General features: G+C 46.7%; 1 protein-coding gene across 1 annotated transcript; it reads right to left on the reverse strand.

Moving 5' to 3' along the window:
• Positions 1–421: 421 nt before the first annotated feature.
• Positions 422–10,319, reverse strand: LOC310851766 (uncharacterized protein). The gene is made up of 4 exons (XM_083754445.1): positions 10,052–10,319; positions 6,403–6,474; positions 2,357–2,437; positions 422–620 (listed from the first exon to the last, which is right to left on the reverse strand). The coding sequence occupies exons 1-4, from the start codon at positions 10,221–10,223 to the stop codon at positions 505–507; spliced, it is 441 nt and encodes a 146-aa protein (XP_083610571.1). The 5' UTR covers positions 10,224–10,319; the 3' UTR covers positions 422–504.
• Between the last annotated feature and the right edge of the window lie 2,749 nt (positions 10,320–13,068).

Below are 13,068 nucleotides of genomic sequence, written 5' to 3' on the forward strand. Positions count from 1 at the left end.
TAAGGAGAAATATACGAAGCGTTTCAGAGTAGAAAAAGATAGAGATATTGGTTATGAGTTCGAAATGTAATAGAAGAAGAAGAAGAAGAAGAAGAGGAGGAGGAGGAGGAGGAGTTTGGATTTGATATCCCGCCTTTCGCTCCCTTTAAGGAGTCTCAAAGCGGCTAACATACTCCTTTCCCTTCCTCCCCCACAACAAACACTCTGTGAGGTGAGTGGGGCTGAGAGACTTCAGAGAAGTGTGACTGGCCCAAGGTCACCCAGCAGCTGCATGTGGAGGAGCGGAGACGCGAACCGGTTCCCCAGATTACGAGACTACCGCTCTTAACCACTACACCACACTGGGAAAATAAGAAATGCATACTAAGAGATTAGATTGGAAAATTTTCAGACAGGACTGATGGAAGTCAAAAAAATTGAATAAGATGTAAAAGTATGTTTAATTACTGTTGAAAATGATATGTTAAAAAACGAATAAAAATGTACGTTAAAAAAAAGAGAAAGCTACAAGGGTATGGCCACCCGCATCATGTGGCACTTATTCACAAACGCCTGGCACCGATGTCTTCTCTGGTGCAAATGCCGCTTGGCCAGGCCACGGTGGTGGCGATGGTGCTGCTCTGCAAAAAAAGAAGAAGGGGGGGCAGCTTATATCTTCCCTTCTGATGCTCTTGCTAAGTGATCAAGCATCTGCTTTGCATAATTCAGCTGCTCAGTTCAACATCTGGCATCTGCAAGGAGGGTTGGGAATGACCCGTCTCTGGAAACCTGGAGAGCTGTAGTTTTTGGACTACAATTCCCATCATCCCTGACCACTGGTCCTGCTAGCTAGGGATGATGGGAGTTGTAGTCCCCCCCAACAGCTGGAGACCCAATTTTGAGAAACACTGAGCTAGATAGACCAGTGGACAGTATAAGGCACATTCCTATGTTCCTGCCCCTTTTACACAGATTACCCCACTTCAACTGCTATGCGCTCTGTGTGGGGCTTCCCTTGCATTTGATCTGGACACTGCAGCTAGCGCAGAATGCTGCTGAGACCCTGGGTTGATCTAAACTTCCTCTTGTCCCACTGCTTTCCTCTGGGGGAAAACCACTCTTTAGTGCTCAATGGGAGCAAAAGGCAATTCGGGTTTTCTCCAAATTGACGTTTGCTCCGATCTAGCTGTAAAGAGCAGGTTTTCCCTGGATCAAGGGAGAAACCATTCAGACACTTGTCTTATAGGCAAGTGGAAGTGTGTACGAGGCACCCCCCCCCCCCCGCATAAAACACCTCTGCTCAGAGATCTGAATTGCTGAATTGCTACTGGGGCAAAATCAAGGTGTTACTATTAGTATATTAATCCCTTAACAATTCGGGAGCAGTTGACTTCCGAGATCACCTTACCTGATGCAGTGCTGTAGCTAGGGGAGGGGGCCAGCTGGTTCCCCCCCCCCCATGAAGCCTCCAGAGGGGCGCCCTCGAGGCTCCCAGCCTCGTGTGTGTGTGTGTGTGTGTGTTTACACAAATGCGCTTGGGGTCAGTGTGCCAAACTGGGTCTTTGACCCAGGTGAAATAAAGCCTGGTTTCACCCCTGCCCAATGTATGCTCTCAGTCGCTTTGATCTGTAGAACAAACACTTTTTACAGGGGTGATATAAAGCTCATTCACAACAAGGTCGCTCCCAGCCCTGGATTGAACCTGGGACCTTCTGCATTCAAAGCAGATGCTCTAACTTGGAGCTACAACCCTTCCCCAATGGTTAGACATGGCTGATTTAAGCTTAAAGGCAAAAGGACCCCTGATCCAGTCATGACCGACTCTGGGGTTGCGGTGCTCATCTCGCTTTACTGGCTGAGGCAGCCGGCATACAGCTTCTGGGTCATGTGGCCAGCATGACTAAGCCGCTTCTGGCAAACCAGAGCAGCGCACGGAAACACCATTTACCTTCCCACTGGAGTGGTACCTATTTATCTACTTGCACTTTGACGTGCTTTCGAACTGCTAGGTTGGCAGGAGCAGGGACTGAGCAACGGGAGCTCACCCTGTCGCGGGGATTCGAACTGCCAACCTTCTGATCAGCAAGTCCTAGACTCTGTGGTTTAACCCACAGCGCCACCCACATCCCAATTTAAGCTTACAGGGCCACAAGTAGGAGATACAAACACAAACCATACAGAGTTGAAACTGATCTGGTTAGGGGACGCAGGTGTTGACTACAACTCTCTCCTTCCCATCAATGAGATTCTAGTTGCATAGGATACACAATAAATTATCTCTCCTCCCCTTTAAAGTCTTTTGGGGGGGGGAGGGAGGATAAATGTTTCCCATTCATCTTATCTCCACCACCAGCCCTGTCTAAAAGTATTTTGTTACCTGGCAGAGACAAACCGGTAAGGATGCCATCGCAAGGACACAGCCGTCCATGTTTCTTTGGATTCCGGGGCCCACGCAGGTCTAAAACAACATAAGCCAACAAAGGATGAGTAATTAGGTATGGTAACTGGCAGCGGGAAGAGGCAAATGCAAGATTTGGGATGGAGGAGTGATTTTATGGTCCTCCGCACCCCACCCCCTCATAAGCAGAAAGGGTTAGGACACGCAAGCAGAATATCGCAGAGTGCTCCTAACCCTAGAACTTGTGGACATCCAAAGAAACTGTATGCACATTGTTAAACTGTAGAACTCCTTGCCACAGGATGCAATCATAGCCACCAACTTAAAAGGTAAAGGTAAAGGGATCACTGACAATTAAGTCCAGTCGTGAACGACTCTGGGGTTGCAGCGCTCATCTTGCTTTACAGGCCGAGGGAGTAAGCGTTTGTCCACTGCCGCAGACAGTTTTTTCGGGTCATAATAATAATAATTTATTATTTATACCCCGCCCATCTGGCTGGGTTTCCCCAGCCACTCTGGGAAGTTTCAAACATTATATTAAAATACAAAAACCTATTAAACATTAAAAGCTTCCCTGAACAGAGCTGCCTTCAGATGTCTTCTAAAAGTGTGGTAGCTGTTTTTCTCTTTGATATCTGGTGGGAGGGTGTTCCACAGGGCGGGCGCCACTACCGAGAAGGCCCTCTGTCTGGTTCCCTGTAACTTGGCTTCTCGCAGTGAGGGAACCGCCAGAAGGCACTCAGCACTGGACCTCAGTGTCCAGGCAGAATAATGGGGGTGGAGATGCTCCTTCAGGTATACAGGACCAAGGCCGTTTAGGGTCATGTGGCCAGCATGACTAAGCTGCTTCTGGCGAAACCAGAGCAGCGCACGGAAACGCCATTTACCTTCCCACCGGAGCGGTACCTATTTATCTACTTGCACTGTGTGCTTTCGAACTGCTAGGTTGGCAGGAGCTGGGACCGAGCAACGGGAGCTCACCCCGTCGCGGGGATTCGAACCACCAACCTTCCGATCAGCAAGCCCAAGCAGCACAGTGGTTTAACCCACAGCGCCACCTCCGTCCCTGAGCCACCAACCTAGATAGCTTTAAAGGAGGCTGGACAGAGTCAGGGAGAGGGCAGACAATGGCTACTGGTCCTCGTGGCTCAGCTCTGCTTGCACAGTTGCCGGAAACCACGAGAGGGGAGGGTGGTCTTGTGCTTGGGTCCCGACTGAGGGTTTCACATAGGCCTCTGGGCATGAGAAGAAGGATGTTGGACTGAATAGGCCATTGGCTCTTCTTAGGTTCCTAGGTTAGGAGTGTTGACTGCAGAGATGTCTCGTGAAAGCGAGCCAAACCACATGCAATTCCTCCTCCGCTGCCCCATCCTCTTCCAGTTCTCCATTGTGGGAGTGAGCCAGGGGTGTTTCTCCAGATGTTCTTCAACTCCCATCAGCCCCAGCCAGCATGCCCAATGGTCAGGGATGATAGGAGGTGGAGGGCCATAAATGACATCTGGAGGGCCATAGATTAGTCACACAGTTTCCCCCATTCTCCATAGATGAGGTTCCACCGTTATGTTCTGAGTTAATCCATAGGAGACCATGCTGAATCCCAGCCTCACTCATTAATGACGAGAAAACCCCCAGTCAAATTCACCGGCTCTTACCTAGGGGTGAATATGACTTCTAAGAATGTTAACTTATTTAAGGATAACTATGAGAAGTGTTGGTCAGAAGTGAAAAAAGATCTTGAAATTTGGACAAATTTGAAGCTTTCCTTACTGGGCAGAATTGCAGTTATTAAAATGAATGTATTGCCAAGAATGTTGTTTTTGTTTCAGTCGTTGCAAATTATTGATAAGATGGACTGTTTCAAGAAGTGGCAAAAGGATATTTCTAGATTTGTCTGGCAGGGCAAAAAGCCCAGAATTAAATATAAGATTCTTACTGATGCAAAGAGTAGAGGGGGGTTTGCCCTGCCGGACTTTAAGCTATATTATGAAGCAGCAGCTTTCTGCTGGCTGAAGGAATGGCTACTTCTTGAGAACACAGACATCCTAGATTTGGAAGGGTATGATAATGTTTTCGGATGGCATGCATATTTGTGGTATGGTAAGGACAAAGCACATAAGGCATTTAAAAACCATATTGTCAGGAAAGCACTGTTTAATGTCTGGGTTAAATATAAAGACTTTTTGGAGAACAAAACCCCAAGGTGGCTCTCACCTATGGAAGCAAAGGCTTTGAAAAAATCTAATATGGGATCTAACTGGTCAAAATATTGGGAAATTTTGGAGCAGGAAGGGGACAAATTGAAATTGCAGAGTTATGAGAAACTTAAAGACAAGGTGCAGGATTGGCTACACTATTTTCAAGTAAGAGAGGCCTATAATTTGGACAGGAAAAAATGGCTTCCAGGTGGAAAAATCAAAGTTGGAAACAGAACTGCTAGAACCCAGTGCTAAGATATTGTCGAGAATGTATAATCTGCTGTTGAAATGGAATACTGAGGATGAAACGGTTAAATCTGCTATGATAAAATGGGCACAAGATATTGGTCATAACATTATGTTTGCTGACTGGGAACGGTTGTGGACCACCGGTATGAAATTCATGGCATGTAATGCCCTAAGAGAGAATATTATGAAAATGATTTACAGGTGGTACATGACCCCAGTCAAGCTTGCAAAAATCTATCATTTGCCCGATAATAAATGTTGGAAATGTAAAGAAACTGAGGGAACATTCTTTCACCTTTGGTGGACGTGCCCAAGGATTAAGGCATTCTGGGAAATGATCTATAATGAATTGAAAAAGGTATTTAAGTATACTTTCCTGAAGAAACCAGAGGCCTTTCTCCTGGGCATGGTCGGCCAATTGGTGCCAAAGAAGGACAGAACCTTTTTAATGTACGCCACAGCAGCAGCAAGAATACTCATCGCAAAGCACTGGAAGACACAAGATCTACCCACCCTGGAAGAATGGCAGATGCAAGTAATGGATTATATGGAAATGGCAGAAATGACTGGCAGAATTCGAGATCAAGGAGAAGAGCGGGTGGAAGAAGATTGGAAGAAGTTTAAAGTTTACTTACAAAAACATTGTAAAATTTTTGAATGCTGAGGACATTGAAAATGAAATGAAGGGGTTCTAGTGATTAAGACAAATAAGAATATGAAGGGAGGGATAAGGATAAAACTGAATAATGAATGATCTTGCTAAACTAATTTTTAAAGTGGAATACAAGAAAGGAAGGCGGGTGGAAGTAAGGAAAATAAGGTTTTGAAGGATATTAACTTGAGAGAGAGTTCTTTTTTTCTATGTTAAATTTTCTTTTTTATGTTTTCTCTTTGTTTTTTTCTGTTTTGTATTTTGATGTTTGTTGTTTATTGTGATTATTTTTGATTTTTGTTGTTATGTTAAACTTTTTTGTAAAAATTATTAAAATATTATTAAAAAATAATAATAATAATAATTCACCAGCTCTTCACACAGACATTTCCTTCACCTCTCCAGCAGGATTTCCCTGCTTTAATTACTGCATCGGTTTGCTTGATTGCACTTTTTAACTGCTGTACGGATGCTCGCATTTTAATTTTTAATGCGATTGTCTGTGCATTTTAATTATGGGTGCTTTATATTAAAATGCTTGCGTAATTGGTTGTTTTTTCTAATAAGACCTCTTCGAAGCCTAATTTGGCGTTAGGCGGCGTCTTGCTGCATTATTAACCGTCAACATTAATTGTTCTTAATTAACGAACGATGACCATCATCCATCTCCATTTTTTCACACTGGGAAATTTCAGAGTCCGATTACAGTGGGGGGGGACGACTCGGGTTTGGTTTGTGGAGCTCTCAAACCGAGCGACGAGCCTGAGTGATTTCTGCAAGAGGATACAGGTCACATCTTTTTTGAATGCCACACCTCAGCAACAAACAGGCCAGACCAGCTGTTGCAGAGGAAACCGAAAGCGGAACTTGGGGTAGAGAGTTTCCATATTCTCAACTGTCAGGGTTGGTGGTGCAAGAAAGAGACTCACCGGAACAACTGCAGGGCTGGTGGCCCTCCTGGGCTGGCTCTCCCCCCTTGTGGCCTGAACGGAATCTTCTACCTGGCAGAGAAAAGGGGAAAGACGGTCAATTGGGTAAACTCTGTTGTAAACAAAAATTGCCCTTTTCCCTTATGGGGTATCCAAGAGCCCATATAGAGTCCTTACATAGGTTCCCTATTGGTAGGAGAGAATAACAGAGGCCAACCAGAGAATATTGAGAAGTAAAGCAGCTAGTAAGCTTGATCTTTATTGATCTGTTGCAACTCGCAACAGAAAGGCGGAGGAACCCAGAACAATGGTGTGCAAGGCCTTATAAAGACTTTTGAAATTGCCACCCTGCAGATCAAGGCCACCCCCAGAAACATCATACCTACATCGCAGAAGGGGTGTAACCTAAGACCACCCCTCAGATACATCACACCTACATCACAGAAAAGGAGGTCTAAAACAGAAATTTGAATGTTGTTTTTCTCCTGTTGTTGTTTATCTCCTGTCTGGCAGGTTACTTGATTGGATTGCCTGGGGAGCCTGGCCAGTCTTTTGTAATGATAGTCGAAACAAAATAAAAAAATTCCTTCCAGTAGCACCTTAAAGACCAACTAAGTTAGTTCTTGGTATGAGCTTTCGTGTGCATGCACACTTCTTCAGATACACTGAAACAGAAGTCACCAGACCCTTCTATATAGTGAGAAGGTGGGGAGGGGTATTACTCAGAAGGGTGGTGGGAATGGGTGGTTGGCAGATAGCTGTGATGAGCCTGTTGACGACTCTTAACGAGTGCAATAGGGCTTACAGGAAAAAGCAAGGGGTGAGAAGGTGAAAAATGGCTTTGTCATGTATAATGAGATAAGAATCCAATGTCTTTGTTCAGACCAGGTCTCTCCAGAGTCGTCAACAGGCTCATCACAGCTATCTGCCAACCACCCATTCCCACGACCCTTCTGAGTAATACCCCTCCCCACCTTCTCACTATATAGAAGGGTCTGGTGACTTCTGTTTCAGTGTATCTGAAGAAGTGTGCGTGCACACGAAAGCTCATACCAAGAACTAACTTAGTTGGTCTTTAAGGTGCTACTGGAAGGAATTTTTTTATTTTGTTTCGACTATGGCAGACCAACACGGCTACCTATCTGTTTTGTAATGATAAATACTTAGTTCCTGGGCCATGTCACAGGCTCACATCCTATTCATATCTTAAATGTGCCCTTAAGACAGGATTTGTGAGGAAAGAGACAATGGGAAGGTTTCCCACTTTGACCTTGCAGAGAAAAGATTTGCTCAGTTGAGGAATCAAAATGGTTCCAGGCCGGTCTTCCTGTGCTGATCTATGTGTGTGCTTGGTTGGTACGCTTATGAACATTACCATATAACTAAGACCTCAAAATTCCTACCACAACTCCGAACAGTAAGACAGCTACTCTGAGAACAAGGGCGGGTTATTTATACGGAGCAACAAGTTAGATTTTGAGACACAGAAGAATAAGTTTCCGCCTTCTCCTCCCCACTGTGCCCTCTGCAAAGCCACTCTGGAGAATCATGGTCCTCTCCTGAATGATGCTGGAGGAAAGAAGATGGGGGATTTTTTGCTGCCATGAACTTCCTTGCGTCCCAAGACCTAATAATAATAATAATAATAATAATAATAATAATAATAATAATTTATTATTTATACCCTGCCCTCCCCAGCCAAGGCCGGGCTCAGGGCGGCTAACAACCAATAATAAAAACAAGTTGAATGAATACAACTTAAGAACAAGATTAAAATACAATATTAAAACATTAAAACAATTAAAATATTCTGAGTGACTTTTCCCTCTCGCAGCAGTCTCTGCCCGCTCCTGTTTCATTCCTCATTGAGAAGGAGCCCACCCCCCTCTGGAAAGGTTTTGGGAGGGGCGCAGGTGTCTGGAGAGGGGAGAAGAATCATAGAATCGGAAAGGGTCCCAGGGGTCATCTAGTCCAACCCTCTGCAATGCAGGAATCTCAACTAAAGCAGCCATGATAGATGGCCATCGAAGGATGGTCCTGGGGGAGAAGGGGATGGGAAACTTGTTTCTTATCTTTCCACCTCATAGATCATGGGTGGGGTGGCTTGGTGGCCTAATGCGGCCCCCAGACATCTCTATCCGGCCCCCAGGATTCTCCTTGGTTATTACATTTCGCCAGACCATGCCCCTTACCGGTCCTGCTCAGTGCCTTCCTTGACTGTTTTTCCCTAGCTGGTATGTGCCTTTCAGTCAGTGTGGTGTAATAGTTGGAATGTCAGACTAGGATCTGGGTTTGAATCCCAACTCGCCCGTGAAGTGGAAACTCTGTGATTCTACATGGAGAGCCCTAGACTGGGGAAGGCTAGTTTATTCTAACAGCGTTTCTCCAGCAGCGGCAAACCTCAAGCCCTCCCAACCCAGGACCACCCTGAGCTGGGAAGGGCAAGGGATTGAGCCTGGCACCTTTGGCTGGCAAAGCAGGATGTTCTGCGCCATGCTGACCCCTTTCCATGAGAACCAAGAAGCGACCTCCCTAGACAATGGAATGACTCTTCTTTTCTTATCTCTGTGGCTGCAATCTCCTTTTTGACGCAGCTGAATACACATGTGTACTCCATCCATTTTCCTCCCTCCATGCGGCCCGGGGCACTGGCAACCCACGCTACGCCACTGGTTCCTGCAGGATCAGGCCAGTGGCCCACCTAGTCCAGCATCCTGTTCCCAGATGCCTGTGGGAATCCGACAAGCAGGAGCCAAACACAAAAATACTCTCTCCCTGCTGCGCCTCCCAGCAACTGGCGTTCAAGAGCATTACTACAGAGGCAGATTTACAGCAGCACAAACACTGCCATCACACCGGGCGAGCAGCCAAGGAAGGTGCCTTCTCCAAGCCCAGTAAGGGCTCCTGCATCCTTCCCAAAGACAGGCAAGCAAAGCCCTTACCGGGTTTGGGGAAAGAGGTAGGAGGGCTCTAGGACCTTGCCAGAACCTCATGCCTCCTTCTCAAAGCCTGGATTAAGCCGGTGCCACAGAGGGCTGGAGGGAGGGCATCAAATCGCCTTGCACAGGACGGCCTATTACCAGGATCCGCCCCTGCATTTCTGCCTCCAGCTGTGGAGACAGAGCACAGCCATCATGGCTAGTAGCCACCAGCAGACTTCTCCTCCACAAATCTGTCCAATCCTTTTCCGAAGCCATCCAAATTGGTGGCTGTCGCTGCGTCCTGTGGCAGCGGGTTCCGCAGTTCACCTGCACCCACCAAAGGGGTAATAATAATAATAATAATAATAATAATAATAATAATAATAATTTATTATTTATACCCTGCCCATCTGGCTGGGTTTCCCCAGCTACTCTGGGCAGCTTCCAACAAAAGACTAAAATACAATAACCTATTAAAAGCTTCCCTAAACAGGGCTGCCTTCAGATGTCTTCTAAAAGTTTGGTAGTTATTTTTCTCTTTGACATCTGGTGGGAGGGTGTTCCACAGGGCGTGTGCCACTACCGAGAAGGCCTTCTGCCTGGTTCCCTGTAACGTAGCTTCTCGCAGTGAGGGAACTGCCAGAAGGCCCTCAGAACTGGACCTCAGTGCCCAGGCAGAATCAAAGTGGCGATTCCTCCGCCTCCCAGTTTCCATCCTCCCCTCTCACCTTTATCCTTGGCCATGCAGCAAAGGATGCTGAGCGACAGGAGCAGGAGAGTCAAAGCTAGGAATCGGCCCATGGCAAAGAGCAGCGTTTGCAAGGCACAAATTTGTAGCGATGAGGGAATCTCTCTCCTTGCGCCGCTTTTTGAGTCAACTCCCTTTGTGCTTGATGTCATTTACGGGAAGAGTTGGGGAAGAAAGGGATTATTTCGGGGCAGGCCCTGCATCACTGGAGCAGAAACGCTCTCCTGTAACACGTTTGTTTATTTGGAGAGAGCAGCTTTCAAAAGCTCCTGGAAGTTTCGAGATGCATATTTTGTGAAGAGGGAAATCTCCCCTCAACCTGTATACACATACAGCTTTTGTACCTGGCAGTTGGCAAATAGCGTGGCTTGCCAAATTCAGATCAGAGTGACAGACATAAATAAAAAAGAGTAGATCATATTACTTCCCGGACTTTTGGGCTTCGAGTTTCAGCTCGGGGAATTTTTCGAACGAAAGCAAAGCTATCAGAGGATAAAAATACAAAAGAAGAGGGGAGGGTACCTTTCTCCCCTCCCCCCCCAGTCCAAGGCCCACCCCCACCCTCACCTGGGGCCAAGAGGTGGGGGCCAAAAGGAAAAGTGGACGGGGCAAGAAATGTGAGTCTTTGCTTTGTACAATGGACTATACTTCAGGAACGAAGAGGTTTCCAAGAGGTTTCCACCAAGAGGCATTCAAGGACATATTCCAGCCAGGCAAAAAGCACTTGAGGCGAACAGAAATTTCACGACAATTGGAATAAATATTGGACGTATATTGGAACCAATATGTAGGTCACTGGCGGGGCTGGATTAATTCTAACAGTAAGGGGTTAGTATGTAAGACTAAAGATAAAATACGTGATTATAGAATCGATTCGACGCTTACCAAAGGGGTGGAGGAAAGTCCAAGGCTCGGTAGAGCCTAAAATATTGTTGTTGTTTTTTTGTTCTCTTCTTGTCTTTGTTTGATTTGGGGATAACATGTGTTAGTTATATAATTGAACCTTTTTTTATGTGTTTGTATTATTATTTGTGTAACATCAATAAAAATGTACTGTGGGGGGAAAAAAAAGCACTTGAGGCGGATGCCCTGCGGCAAGTCCCAAGTACGGATGGGCAAGCCATTCAATTCAGTCTGCATTGAAAGGCCAAGTACCCTAATTTGCACTTTCAGTACACAAAGAGGAGCTCAGCCACCCTTCAAAATTCAGGAATGGGGCTGTAGTTTAAGAGTGGATTGGCTGGTTTGACATGATTGATAGAAACCAATTGCATACCCTCCAACATTTCTCCGATGAAAAGAGGGAGGTCCATAATGATAATTTTTACTCTTTATACCCCACACATCTCACTGGGTTGCCCCAGCCACTCTGGGCAGCCTCTGACACATACAAAACATAATAAAACATTTCAAAAACTTCCCTATACAGGATTGCCTTCAGACGGCTCAGGGGTTGGAAAAATCCATACCCTCCAACATTTCTCCGATGAAAATAGGGATACCCTAAGGAAAAGCGGGACATTCCAGGATCAAATCAGAAACTGGGACGGCTTCTCTGAATCAGGGACGTCCCTGAAAAATAGGGAGACTTGGAGGGTCTGCAGTTGGAGAGTGACATTTCTATATGGAAGCAAAACAGAGGGCAGACGGCAGAATTATCCCAGAGTAGGGCCACAGTCAGCAGTAATGTGCAATCTCCACTGAGTCTATGATTTTATGAGGTGATATCCTGGTTGATGGGCCATTGAGGAGAACAAAGTAAAGAGACTCCGTGTGAGGGCCCTTCAGTGGTGTAGCATGGGTTGCTGGTGCCTGGGGCAGAGCAAGTGTTACAGCCCCTGGTGGACCAGGCAGCTGAGGTGGAGGCACGTGTTGGGTGTGTGTGCAGAGCCCGCGAGGCATATAGCTGCTGGCACATCTTCTGGTGGTGGCTGTGGCTGTGCACATTCTCAGTTTGGCTGCTCCACCACCTCCCAGCTTGACCAGTCCGAGGGCAGGGCAAACAGCTGTTGTACCTGGTTGCACCCTTTCAGAATTTTGTGCCCTGGGCCACTGGGCCACTGCCCCACTGCCCCTCCCCGCTACGCACCTGGGCCCCTCTTCTAGCTTGCAGTTAGTTAGAAGGACAAAGCAGAGTTTAGAGTTTGCCGGTGATAGGAAAAGGAGCAAGCTGGAGAGAGTCAGAGCAATGCCTGAGAGCAAGATTTTGGTTTCTGCTTGAATCCAAGGCTGCGGTTATAGGAGAACAAAGACCCTTTTGGGGGTGTTGGTGCTGTGAACCCCTCCAACGCAGGTTCAGATGGTACATACGGGTAAATAAACCATATATCCTAAAGACACTACAGTCTCCTCTGTGTCATATTCCCAAAAGGAACCATGAACCCTGGCCTGGAACCCCTGAGATCTCGCACCGCCCAGAGACTGGGCTAGCGTGTAACAACATCATAGTATAGTATAACAGATTATTATTTTGAAGAAAATAATAAAGAGGAGGAGGAGGCGGCTGGGAAAGACAACTTTGTGTGTTGCCGCTGGTACAACCAGTTGTGTAGAGTTTTCACAAGATGCTGGTGGTAGCTTCCTCACTCGCTATCCCAGTCCTTTCATTCTCTTCCTCCTCCCCGCTTGGGCAGCCTATCTAGAAATCCTGCTATAGCAAAGAGGGAGGGGGTAGAGAAAAAGACTGGGGCGGGAGGACAGGCAGGAAAGTGGCCGCTGTCATATCTCACCACAGCTGGAAATGTAGAGCGTTCAGGTTGCAAGTTGACAAGCCAATAGTCTGAGCCGAGTTGTTTTGCTGCCCGAGGCAGAGGGCAAGATGGTGCCCCTTCCCAGGGCAAGAAGCTGATTGGGTAATTAAGAACCTACAAAGTTCCTGGCTGATGGATCCGGCTAGTGGCCTATCTAAGTCCAGCAGCCTGTTCTCACAGCGGCCAACCAAATGCTTGGAAGCAGGACCTGACTGGATCTCAGCTGCGGATCCGTCCCCTGGCTGGG

The sequence above is a fragment of the Podarcis gaigeae genome, assembly GCF_964106915.1.
Source record: "Podarcis gaigeae genome assembly, chromosome: 8".
Classification (NCBI taxonomy): domain Eukaryota; kingdom Metazoa; phylum Chordata; class Lepidosauria; order Squamata; family Lacertidae; genus Podarcis; species Podarcis gaigeae.